Source organism: Seriola lalandi, unplaced genomic scaffold (assembly GCF_002814215.2).
Source record: "Seriola lalandi dorsalis isolate HSWRI2012SDOR001 ecotype SW California unplaced genomic scaffold, Sedor1 jcf7180002054875, whole genome shotgun sequence".
NCBI lineage: Eukaryota > Metazoa > Chordata > Actinopteri > Carangiformes > Carangidae > Seriola > Seriola lalandi.
In genome coordinates, this window is record NW_019525428.1 from 58132 (window position 1) to 71748 (window position 13617).

Genomic DNA, 13617 nt, shown 5'->3' on the forward strand with positions numbered 1-13617 from the left:
GCTCTGTCTCAACAGAGGAATTCATCAGCTGGCAATAAGTTTGCTAGCGAGACACACACTCCAGCCTGCCAAGGGCACTTCAGAGGCATACTACTCCACAGGAACCCTCTTAAGGGCCCTCGGAAGAGCCCTAATTATCTTCAGCTGCAAGTCAGTAAAGAAGAGAGTGAGGATTCATAAGATGGATAGGTGTTAGGCCGAGGACAGGGCTTGGAAGACCCTGGAAAACCATGGAGCAGTATGTTAGCCAACTGTGAAATATACTGAACCAAATTTTCATATACTCCCTCTGTCCTTTTCAGTGTATGGCAGAGCTGAGCTGTTGGACTCTGCTCCATTATTTGTCTGCAGGGCCCGCTGCCCTGTGTAGTTTCAAAGTGGGGGTGGTGGTGGTGAAATGTACAGAATTAAGACTGATTCTCTTATCTTCACACGTTTGAAAACTCCCCTCACTGGCAAACAATGAGCAACCGGTCAGGAACTCGGACCATCTTCGACCTCACCCTGTCCTCTCTCCTTGCATGAGGTTTCCACAAATTAATGATGCATTTTGGGATCGACGCTGAAGGTTTTGGTGTTCGGATGTCACATCCTCGGATGAGAGGAGGGATGGATTTTTCTCTAATCAGCTATCTCTGATCAAACAATGTATTTAAAAATGACAATTTAGGCTTAGCATCTCTCACAAATCCTTTACCTGACCTCTCTTCATCCTTCCCCTTCTGTGAAACACTGACTGTGAAGCCAATGCAAGACTGGAACGCTCCTGGTGCTTGGTGTGTATTATCTGTGTGTTAAGAATGTAGGATTGATGTGTGGACAATGCAGATCTTTGTCTGGCCCGATGCCGAGGCCTGAAAAAACTCCTTTTTTATGATTCCTTTTTTTATTTTTTTTTTCATTTGCATGTTGTTATCTCGATTGTTTTTAAAGACTTTTAATTGAAATTGAAAAGAAAGCACACTTAATTCGCAATAATGTGTTTGTGATATGAACTGTTTTGGCCAAACTGGGTGTGTTTTAAAACTCTTCGTGTGCCTGTGTGTCTGTTTGTGTGAGTTTATCTGAGCGCTACAGTAGCTGTAGCCGGCTCCATGCTAGGTGGGATCTGTAAGAGGATTTCGAGCAGCAGCAGGAAGGTAAACCCGAATGTAAGGAAAGTCAGCGTTTTTCTGTTGAGGCATTCTGACAGAGGTGGGACAAAGACATTGTTATGCAAGTCACAAGTGTCAAGTCTTGTCAATGAAGTCCTAAGTCAACATGAACTGTGAAAGGAATAGTCTGACATTTCTGGGGAAAAAAAACATGTAGAAACCAAAGAGTCAAAAAATAAAAAAGGAGCAAGTTGTGGTTTTTCAGTGGATCATGTGCCAGACTTTTTGTTTTTTGGAAGTTACAGCACTCGGCTGACACACAGCCTGGCACATTAGCCTTGGTAAAACCATGACTTGTCACTTTTACCCTTTGTACGGATGAAAGAAATGAGATATAACGTTTTAATTAGTGGGCTTTAGAGGTGCTGGTAGATGCTGAGCTAAACTAACTGTCTAATCTTCTCATCTAACTGTCGGCAATATAGTGAATAAGCGTATTCCCCGAAATGTCAAACTATTCCTTACAGAGCACTGAGGTTTTGAGGCCTCAAAAGTCATGATCCCCTCACAAGATTTTTATGCCATTTAAAACATTAATCGCAAAACATTAATCTGTCTTTTTATTTATTCCCACCAGGGTAGATGTTACAACAACCTCTGATTTTACTACATTTAAGAGACCTAATCTTGAATAAATATCATGATGCTAAACTCTTATGTTATTAGCTTAAAGCAGTACTTTTAGGATATGTCGTCCTTTTAGGATCAAATGGCTTTTAAAGGTGAAACCGAACCACCCTGTAATTTAATCCACCTCTCCATTTAATATTTACATCGTCTAAACTGTCATAGTGGCACCAAATTATGGCTGAATACACAGCTTCTCTCCGAGACTCGCTTACACGTGAATGCTCAAGCAACATACAGAGGCATTGAATAAGAGTATGTTTGATCTTTGGCCTTGGTTAGGACACCAAGCAGTTAAGTGACGGTGTGTGAAGGCAGAGTCAAATGGCAGGTTTAATTATCCTGCTACTTTGCAAGCTCTGCTTCTTGCCAAGTGAAACTAGTTGTTTTCATCACCTTCTTGTGTCCTGCAAAACACGAGGCCACCTGGTTTGTGAGAGTAAAACACTGGCTCGTCCACCCACAGAGTTTTTACAGAGTATTTGTAACGTTTCACTAATCCATGTTCAACAACATATAGTATACACACACACACACATATATATATATATATACACATACAAATATTCAACCAACAATTAGTAGATGGTTGAATTCTTGAATATCAATTAATAACTTGCTGAAATGTTAAAAAACTCTAAACTCTCTGTAGGCGGACTGTTCAAATAAAGTGTTACTGAATATTTCTGCTCCCTGCCAGTCTGCTCTGCACGTTACAAGCCAGTTTAATAAATCAGCAGTTAAAGACCAAGCTGAAACATTAAGTTTTTCTATGAAGGGATTGAGCCATCCAGCCAACCAGCATGTTTTCTTTTGAGTTTGCACTTTAAAAAAAAAAGTTTTTTGTCTTTAACCCAATGGCCCGTTATATTATCCTCAATCACTTTACGTGTAATTCTCAAGGCGACTTTAAAGGGCACATTACAAGACAGCTGAAGTGGCGGTTCAGGAGGATGTTTTCAACATTTCTGAATTGTTGGTATCGCACAGAGAAGGCATCCATCCAGTGATTTGTGAGCGTTAAGCTTGGAGACAATAGCTGTAAATAGGGGATTGAATTAAGGGCAACAAATTCCATTTCATACTGTATTTCATATTCTTGTGTACGTATCAAAAAGTATGAAACAGGTCAAATTCAGTTGGTTTCTCACTTGAATGACCATTTCATCTTAATGCTGCATCTTGTCTCTAAAAGGAAACTCGTGAAATCAGATGGCTTGTGAGAATGTACCTGACCTGCAGTCGTGTTTGTCATCTGACGGACAAAGATATTAGGTGCAAATACTGTGCTACCCCTCAACTCAGCGTAACTCCACTGATGCATGAATGAACCTGAAAATGTTTCTGATCTCATATTTTGACAACGATATGCTTTTCGTTCTTTTTTTTTTAATAACGATGAGAAATAACCTTTAACTTCTGTTCATTTCCTGTTTGTTTCCTTGTTTGGTTTTGTAATCTGTGTTGTTTCACATTTTGCACAGTATGGCTGCATTTGCTCTCCAAGTGTGTTTATGCCTCTGTGTGTATGTGGGTGTGTGTGTGTGTGTGTGTGTGTGTGTGTGTGCGTGTGTAATAATCACGTATGATTACTGGAAGGTCAGAGAAAAGCAAACCAAAACCAAAATAGTGAATTAGTATTATTCTTTTCAGTGGAAACACGTGCACGGCACAGCATTGCTAGAAGATTGTAATGATGAGTGCCGGTTATAACAAAAGCGTGCACAACAATTCACACAAGGCACTTAGATTAAGAAGTGTGCTGTTTCTTTCTAAAGTTTGTAATATTTGCCAACAAAACCAGAAGTATTCAATCACTAAATTGTTTATTTCCATTAACCAATCAGAGCTAACGTTGAGATTTTAGTGGCAATAGTTTGATGATTAGGATGTCGATGATAATTGTTAGATTGAATATAACGGAGATGTTTGTGTGGATGGATGATGATGATGAGGAGGAGGATGATGATGATGATGATGATGATATGATGGTTAATGAAAAGCCTTTATATTGGGAGCCTCTCTGGCACTTGATAGGAGAAGCATGGTGGAGTCAAACCAATTTTGATTGTACTATCTGAGGAGGGCGGGGAAGCGTGTTGGGGTTTTGGAAGGGAGGGGATTCAATGAAACTCGAGCCTTCCCTTTGTACAAATGGACAAACCAAGATGGTGGTGGTGATGATGGGGGGATTGGATCAAACAAAGCCACACCAGGAACCTCCAGGCCTAGAGTCCCCCCCCCCCAATCTCTCCCCACATTTTAGGCTGTTGGAGTGGCTCCGTCAGAGGGTTGAGACTTTGGGCCGTTCTTGGCCTCTCTTGTAAATTGTCGTTCTGTGATCTTGCTTGCACTTTTTTTTCATTTCCCAAAAATAAGAAACTAATTGTAAGTATGTGTGCGTGCGAGTGCGGGTGCACTTTTTATTTTTAATCTTAAAATTTTTTCAAACGTGATTGTCTGTTGTAAACGAACACTGGATAAAGATGAGTTTTTAATTTGTATTTTTTACCTTTGAGAGGAAGATGAAATCTTCTTGGACATTTTTTAACCCCTGCTCCCTTTCTCCCCCCTTTCCTCCCTCTCTCTCTCTCTCTCTCTCTCTCTCTCTCTCTCTCTCTCTCTCTGTCTGGTACCTGGGAATGCTTTGAAATGTGGACTGTGACCGCATTGCTGTCATCACTGCTGTCAGTCATTCTCTGTGAATTCATCCGGCTTTCTCAATTTACCCAGTTTTTTCTCTCTTCCCTTGACTCATTTTTTTCCATTAAAAAGATGAGATTGAAAAATGACCTCTACCTTTGTGTGTCATTATGTATGTGTGTGTGTGTGTGTGTGTGTGTGTGTGTGTCTGTGTTCATTTATTTGTTCTAGTTCCTGTGCTATAAATCACTGAATATTTGTGTGTTTTTGGACAGTAGTCAGTCTGTTTGTCTGTCTGTCTGTCTGTCTGTCTGTCTGTCTGTCTGTCTGTCTGTCTGTCTGCTGGACTGGTTGTCTGTATTGTTGCCAACTAGGGCAGCTTAGCAGTCAGTTTAACATTTTTTCTCTCAGGTGGGGAGGACGTTATAGCCCACACAATTCTTCCCTCACATGCAGTTATACTTGCCGGCTGAGAGCTGAGGCCAACACGGACCATTTTTTCCTCTTTTCACTGCGCAGATAACAATCTATCAGAGCAGCGTGTTCAAAGTCAGCTTCCAAACCTTTGAATAACTAATTATCATTTTCAGTTTAATACACTTTGCAGCTATAACACATTCACCAGAACTCTCTTCTTTTCCCTCTTTTGCAGAGCACTCCAAAAATATACTAACCTTTTCATGAATTTGAAAAAGGAACAAATTGGCCAGGAATTGACAAAAGATTAAGGGACAGCATTGTTTTGCTTCTGTAGCTGGCCGGAAAAACTGGGGGACAAAAGAGCCCCATTGTCCACAATTGTTTTCGAACAACACTGCAGAAGAGAATACACTTTGCTATTCAGGGCAGGTACAGTTTTGCTATTTGTGATGTATTCCTGGAGATGAGACATTCATCATAGCTGCTGTGTTGGCCAGACCTGGCTGAGCAACAGCAGCAGGGTGAAGTCAAGCTGATCAACAATTCCATTTTTTTCCCTTCCCTGCTTCCTTCCAGAAGCCAGAAAACCGAAAACTAGTGCACACTTGGCTCCTTGGGGGAATATAGGTATTTTTAACAATATGCTCCGAAAAAACCAATTCCTCCATCCATCCTTTGGCAGAGCTCCAACCTTATCCAAAATCCTGCACACCACCCCCAACCCCCGCTGTCCTGTTCATACAGAAACCCACACACAAACGCCTGTGTGCCACACACACGCACGCAGACACACACACACACACAGACATGCGTGCACACAAACACACATACACAGCCTAGAGCCCCCATCTTCTTATGAGCTTCATTACTCTGACCCCACTCTCCCTTTCATATCTCTGAGGATATTTATGCAGTGTGTGTGTGTGTGTGTGTGTGTGTGTGTGTGTGTGTGTGTGTGTGTGCGTGTGTGCATGCGTGTGTGTGTGTTTTCCACTCAATACCCAATAGAATATGTGTATGTATTTATTTAGGCCCAGAGAAGGCACAAGTGTGTTCATATGTGTGTGTGTTTGTGTGTATGTGTGAGGACGTGTATACTGTATGTCAGTGTGTGAATACTGTACTATGTGTATGAAGTGTGTGTGTGTGTGTGTGTGTGTGTGTGTGTGTGTGCGCGTGTGGCCATGTGTGTGTATGACTTCCCAGCCAATTACCACATCTCCCAGACAGACTGAGACTGCCTAGGCCCTGCCAGCCTATCAGAGAAGGGCTGCGCACTGCCGGGCCGGAGGTGGTTGCTATGGAAACCAGGAGGCCTGTTTGCATGGTGGCTGATGGAAGAGTGATGGATTACAGTAATAGGATGGAGGGAGGGAAGGAAGGAAGGAGGAAGATAGGGAAGGAGGATGGAGGGAAGAAGGATGGAGGTATAGGAGGAGAGAGTGAGAACAAGAGGAGAGAAAAAGAGGGGAGGAGGGAAGGGAGGCACAAGGGGAGGTGAGGAGGAGGAAGGAAGGAGGGAGACAGACTCATACATAAAGATATTGGAAATGTATGAATGCATCTGAAATGAAGCGACTTAAAAAGATGAAAAAAGAATGAGAGAAAATGATAAAGGGGGAGTGGGGGAGGACTGGAGGGGGTATCGGGAATGGGGGTTGGGGGGGGTGGAGGGTGGAGAGGGCATCTGTGGTGTGTGATTGAATTCCTCTCTTTCCTTCTTCTGTCTGAGCTGAAATGTGTGTCTGGCCATCTGTCCTTGGAGCAGACAGAGAGGTAAGTGTGTGGAAAGATGCAGTCTCACCTTTTCTTGCCTCCTCAGCAGCACTGCAGTCAGACTGAACCAGAATTACTTCATTGTTTCCACCCAGTCACTAAAACCTGGTGAGAGGGGTCAAGACAACATACTTCAGTAAGTCATAGAGAATCTTTTAAAAAATTACACCTGATAAATGAAGCTGTGATGTGAAAACTCACAAGGCTAAAATGTTAAACCCAATGACAGGAACACTGCCTACTTTATTTTGAGTGTAGAAAGCCTTGAGCAACACTTGAGCAGACTGATTATTGACACTTGTGTTGGGTTGACACTGACTTCACTTTTTCCATTGTTTGGATATTAAAAAAATAAATACTAATCATAATTGCAAAATCAACCTCTTTTTGTCCTCAAGTATGTTTTTCTCCTTTCCTCTTATTACAAAACATACTTCTACAGACACCAGTGGTGACTCCTCCCTTTGCAAAGTAGTCCTTGAATCATTTGATGTAGGTGACAAAATATGGAAATGACTGTGTAAGACATAAATATTTTATATTCTTTATGTGGCCAATGAATCAACAATTATATATATAGCTTGTTTGCTAAAGAGTCATTCACAGCCAAAGAAATATACAGTGTATTACCATACATCATGATGTTACTTATGTTAGACAACTACTTCCCTTTTTTGGCTTGTGACTCCCTTGTTAAAGTTTGTCACATGTTCACTTGTTTTATTTGAATCACTCTCAAATCCTACAAATCTATGACAAATGGGAAACTCAATCTAATGAAGAAGATCATCTAATATGATCAAAAGCTCCAGAACAGCTCCTGAGTGGACACTGAGGTGACATTGTTTGTATACTTCTGTTCCCACTGTAAAAATGTGAATTAGAAACATTGAACATGAGTGTTTTTCCTGTTAGCCGACCCCCAGACCACAGAAAGGTCAAACTCCCAATTAATATAATATAAAAAAACCTCCAATTACAGAAATCAAGATAAACTAATTTTGAAGTAAAAAGTACCATCAACCTAAACATCAGATACAGAGCATTTGAAATTTGAAAAAAAAATGTAATTTTTAACCGTCTTTTACAGCCGGGGAATAAACAGCAGTAATGCATGAATTTCTGTTGTGCACTCCTGAAATATGTCATCAGCTCAAAATCATGTTGATAAGCAATTCCCATAAAATTAGGTAAAAGCCATGAAGTATTTAGCTGATTAAACAATGTTAAGTATATTTTGTGAGCTGTTGAAGAGACGTTTAAAGATCCCAAACAGAATATTACGGTTAATGCAAATAACAAAAGAATCTTGCTCTAAAAGCTTTACTGCAAATTCACACACAAATTAAAATGCTGACTACTTAACATAATCATTCACTAACAATAACCTTCATTATCCACATTGGTTCAATATAACCAGGGAGCCCAAAAGCAATTAACAATCAAATAAAATTAATTAGCATTCTAACTAGACAATTAATCAAGTGACCAGCACCAATGTAAATCAAAGCATGTGGTTTCCAGGCGTCTAAAGGTGAATTCAGAGCAAAGGTCCCATTTTAACGACATTTAAAACACTGCTTTTTGTTTCCTGGTTCACAGACTCTCACTCGTAGAGTTTTCCTGTTGAACCACACTGAATTCCCGCCCGCTGACAGACAGTGACTGGGGATACTTTTGAGGCAGGGATTAGGCTAAATCTGTGTCTGGGGAACCCAAGTCTGTGATCTTTGCAAGTGACAAAGCGCCATTCAAGTCAATTAAAGATGCAGTCCACTCAAATTAACTTCTGGGCCAAATCAAAAACATGAAAGACGTTACTAAAATCCATCATAGCGGTGATTCAATCCATTCTCTTGTCACTCAGTGTCATCTTTAATGATTATCTGCCACAATTCACACTTTGAAGGTATTTTACGGCTTTGAAGGCATCTATTGAGACAAAACTGTAATTTACTTGTTTAGAGTGTTGATAACACAGCCTATCAATGACTGCACCATCATTTGGCAGAATGAGTATTTTCCAGGTGGATGAACACCTGAATAATCTGCAATGCAATAGTGTTCAAAAGAGGGAACACGACTTCAAAAGGCGAACTCGAAATCCTAATTCAACACTGCAACCTAGAGGCCGAGTTAAGCAACAACATCTGTCTTTTACTCAGAACAAATAAAGTACTTTATCTGTGCAACATCAACTACTCAGAGAAAGGAATTACTTAATAATTAAATCTAATACATATGATTTTATATGTGGTTTATTTATGTTGCTATTGTGTTAATTTGCACATACAACAAAGGCTTATCAACTACTTCAGCTCTGTCCCATTTATTGATCATTATCTGTGTCCTCACTTTGCCGTTTCTTCCCTCTCTGGATGTTTACACTATCTGAAATTAGATAGAAAACCAAACAACATGGATCATTAACTACTACATTTGTTGATTTCCCTTAATAACAAAGCAGTTACACTGCGCAAACACAGTTATAACATTGTGTGGTGCCGTGAAGTGTCTTGCAGTCATGTACTGTGAGATTTACTCTTGATTGGTTGATGTGAAAAACGAATGCCAGCAGAGTAATGGGAAAATACAAGGCTGATTAAATAAAGCCTCAGTCTCTTTATCTTATCCCTATGTTTTCTGTGTTTTCTCTTGCATCTACACACCTCTGTGATTTCACTCCATTTCAGAACTAATCGACCTTAAGTGACCTCTTCTTTTTACCTTCATCTTGTTGACTGACACTAACTTTACAAATTAAGCTAATTTCATTGATGAGTGTAGAAAAATCTTTTGCCAGATTTCCACCCAAAACTATTTAAGATCAGCTTCAGAGCAGCATCTGAAAACTAGCTCCAGTTTTAAACAGCAATTAGGTTTCTAAATTTGCAAGGAGAACTTGCAAACTCAGACAGAACCAGAGATTTAAACGCAGGATTGTTTTGTTGCAAGGCAACAGCAGTAATCACTCTTTATTTTTAGGATATTTTTTCAAGGGAAGCGTGGAGAGTCGATCATGTCTCAACTTTAAAGGTCGGTCTCAAAATACAAGTTGTTCTTTATACTACAAGTGTTGCTGGAGTTTTTCTGTCAAAGAAATGGGGCGATTCAGAGAAGTTTCTCCTCAAGAGGGAAGCATTCTCGGTTTTTAAATTGGACACTTTAACTCTGAGAGGGTTATATGAGGAACTAGACTCAAATCCATTTTTACACTGGAGTGTTTTTGTTCTCACAGAAACATGACATTTTGGGAACAAGAGGAAATTTAGTAAAAGGAAGGATGTGTCGAAGTCAGCCGCACATTGTGTTTGGGTTGAGATGAGAGATTGCATATGATAAGGACTATTTTTAAAGCTTGGTTGTAATATTTCAGGTTTTGTATTGATGGTCATTTATATTTCTTGTAATTCTGTAAAAGATGATAGTAATATTGCTGTATTGAAACAAAAACAACCTCAGACACCAGCCTGATAATCAAGACATGACAGCCCAAAAAACAAGTGGTGAATAAAGCGTGGTGCACTGGAAGAGTTGTGCAACAAGCTTTAATTTTGGGAAGTCTCCATAAGAGCAAGTCTGCTCGTGAGTCCTTAAGCAAAAACGCAGATTTCTTAACACGCTCCAGTAATTCATTTGGAGTAGTTTTGCGTTATAGTAGTGCAAGTCAGAAAACTTGGAGGAGTCCACATGTTGGGGTTTGCACACAGCCTGTGCCATTATCGTGGGAAAAACAGCACATGAACAGATAGCTGTGTTACCTAACCTAAAAGCTGGCTCTGAGAGGTTGTGAGTGAATATGCCAAATGCACATGTTGTAAATATGCAAGAAGGTCTTCTGAGAGATCTTGATATCAAATAACAGGAATGAACTTCAGAGTGTTTTGTGCCATTAGAACTCATCAGTAGAGTGAACATAGTGACAAGTGAAATGCATCAGAACATATTCATGAAGCTGTAACTCCCTGTCTGACTTACAGTATCTGAGTAAAGTGATTTGGTTTCCAAGAAATTAGACAGTAGCTAAAAATAGACAGTTATGTATTGGAAATGTTCTTAATTTCATACAGTGTGATGTAAACATGACCTCAACAGCAGGCTTTAAAACCAGCAGTGGAAGAAGTATCAGATCTTTAACCAAAGTAAAAGTAGAAAAAATTTAATCATTTTACTTGGCAATGAAAGTATTATTATTAAGTACCAAAAGTAATAATAATTTATCCTATATTACATTAATGTGTACACATTAATGTTGCAGTTCATAAAGCTGGGGCTGATTTGAACTATATTATACTAATCCAAAGCTAATGGGTAGCTTGTGAATTTCCCCTGAGGATAAAGTCGTATATTAACCTGTATATTGGTTATATTTTGTGTTATTAATCTGAATCTGCTAAGTAACTAGTAAGTAAAGTTATAAAATAAATGTAGTGGAATAAACAGTAGAATATTTGCTTCTTAACTGTATGTATATATAACGTAGAGAGTAGCAGGAAATGGAAACACTCAAGTTAAATGACCTCAAATTATAATAAAGTAGCTACAGTACTTGGGTGATATGAAACACTGTCATAGTGATAACGCATAACAAAGTCCTCTTCATACACAGGATATTGTCTCATATCCTTAACATATTCCACTGGGACTCGCACCTCGGAAGAGCTAATTTTACCTTTTTCTAAGTGATTTTCACAAACACTCATTCTTAGTCACGCACATCCACGCCTAACGTGGAAGCCAAATTCAGGTTCATCCCACACAAATTTCTTGTGTGAACAGGGATTCAGATAAAAGGAGAGGATAAACAAGGTGAAAGGTGAGGAGAAGTCAAATATAAGAACCAGTTTCTGCTCAGGACAGAGTGTAGCAGCAGGTGAGTGGAAATACACACATACACACAGATAGTACAAACAAGCTGAATCTTCCTCCATGTGGAAGCCTAAGCTTTTACAGTAGATCTACAAACTGTACACAGAATATTTTCTATTTTCTTCTATTCGACTCTAGGGGGCAGTCGTGAATCCCTGATACCACTGTCCATAATGCAGACCTTGGTAACTTCGTGTGCTCTTCTCCTGTTCCTCTTTTCTGTCCATGCAGATGTTGTGGATCGCTTTGAGGTTTGTTACCTCAGTTTACTTAAAGACCTCAAGGAACATTAAATATGTGTGTGTGGTGGGTAGGTGGGTCCTTTAAGAGTCTGTTTTATTTTTGTTATTTTGTCCCAGGATGTACCAGAATGTTTGAAGTACTTCTATAAAGAGAAGGTGCCAGAGTGGGGGGCTTCTACACCTGGTGCTGCCCGTCTCTGTCAGCGCTTCGTCAACAGGTAATTAAAGAGTAGAAAGGGGAATTTAGACATTGATGTTTCTGTATATATAAACACTGTAATGTGAGTTTAACCTGTTAAATATAAGTAGCTTGGTTCCTCGCCTAATGCATATTTTTTATTTACTTTCAGTCTTAGAAAATTTGACATATGGTATATAATCTTGCCACTTACTAATTCAAGCACTAAAGGTTTCTTGGCTTTTATAGCAACGCATCTGATCTCTCGATCATTATACATCATCTTTCTCCATCAGGTACCACTTTGCCACATTGTATGACACCAACCATCGCATTGCTGTCTACTCTGCCTATCATTTCCAGCCCAGCAATGGAGGTGGCAGGGAGAGGAGATGGTTTGTCGAGCCTCAGGTTGGTACCAGATGTGTTTATACTTTACATGTGCATCTACTGATGTGGCCAAAGATATCACCATCAGAGTGTGTCATATGTATCAAGTATTTACAGCACTAATGTATTTATTGTGCTGTTTCTGTTCTTTTAGTAGATTTTTCCCTGTAAAGAATGTGCATGACGGACTGACATCTTTTAGCATATGATATTATAGGGGGAAAGGTGCTTGCAGTTGGCCCAGTGACAGCATCAGCATGATTGAAGTTCAGTTTTTTATGTGCCCTATAGCTGGTAAACTTGTCCTGGCAAGCTGAGATGAAGGACGGCTACTGGCTGGGGAAGGACCACCCTGGGGTCTACCAAGGAGAGAAACAGGCTCTGAATGAAGACTACACACACTCTGGCTTCGACCGTGGTCACCTTAACCCTAACGGACACCATGCAGGTAGGACAGGCTGAGCACATCAGCGCTACATTACATTATGAAGGTGGACAGAAACACAACCTCAAATTAATGATAGTGTTGCTCTAAAGCTACATCTACCATATCAACTTACACGACAATGACATGTCAGTGCTGTGTTCACAGGTCCCAAATGACTAGAAAAAATATATATTGCAGGTTTAACGTTTTATTTTTTTGGACCTAGAATCCGTAAACGTATTTTTTGCATAATTAACTGCAACTCTCCGTCCCTCTCTCTGACAGTCCCTGGCCGCAACGCCACTTTCACCCTGACCAACGTGGTCCCTCAGAACCCCAAGATGAACCAGAACGCCTGGAGGATCCACGAGTCCCAGCTCACCGACCTTTTCAAGAGCAAGTGCTCTAAGGCCTATGTGCTGGTCGGTGCCATTCCCTCTGCAGACAACTGGATTGTCAAAAACAATGTGAAGCGTGTCAACATCCCAGACTACCTGTGGAATGCCTTCTGCTGTGTGGACAACAATGACAGGCCCCTGCAGAGTGGTGCAGCCACAGCCAGGAACACAGAGGAGAACTGGGTGGAGAAGCTCTCTGTGGACAGACTGGGAGAATTCCTGCAGCAGTTCTCCAATCAGCCAGTAGGGGAGCTGTTTTACAACAACTGCAGGGCTTGAAAAGATGAGCAGAGGGACAATGAAAAAATAACTTTAGGTGCCATTGCCCTTTAATTTTACATGAGATTTGTATAACGACCAAAAGCTATTTTTGATATTGATTCTAGTGTGATAATACAGTCACCATTTAACAGCAACAAGACTAAAGCATCCATTATCGCTCTTCTCATTAAACAACAAATAGATGAATAAAAATAAGTAGCAGAGAGATAAA

At 40.1% G+C, this 13617-nt stretch overlaps 1 protein-coding gene across 1 annotated transcript; it reads left to right on the forward strand.

Moving 5' to 3' along the window:
• Positions 1-11414: 11414 nt before the first annotated feature.
• Positions 11415-13617, forward strand: LOC111671326 (endonuclease domain-containing 1 protein). The gene is made up of 6 exons (XM_023428431.2): positions 11415-11493; positions 11628-11740; positions 11849-11949; positions 12206-12320; positions 12591-12747; positions 13012-13617. The coding sequence occupies exons 2-6, from the start codon at positions 11663-11665 to the stop codon at positions 13401-13403; spliced, it is 843 nt and encodes a 280-aa protein (XP_023284199.1). The 5' UTR covers positions 11415-11493; positions 11628-11662; the 3' UTR covers positions 13404-13617.

Bases quoted from the DNA above. Each gene is read 5' to 3' on its own strand.
- LOC111671326 (XM_023428431.2), top strand. From the start codon at position 11,663: ATGCAGACCTTGGTAACTTCGTGTGCTCTTCTCCTGTTCCTCTTTTCT. The intron at 11,741-11,848 runs GTTTGTTACCTC...ATTTTGTCCCAG, and splicing joins ATGTTGTGGATCGCTTTGAG to GATGTACCAGAATGTTTGAA. The intron at 12,321-12,590 runs GTTGGTACCAGA...TGTGCCCTATAG, and splicing joins GATGGTTTGTCGAGCCTCAG to CTGGTAAACTTGTCCTGGCA.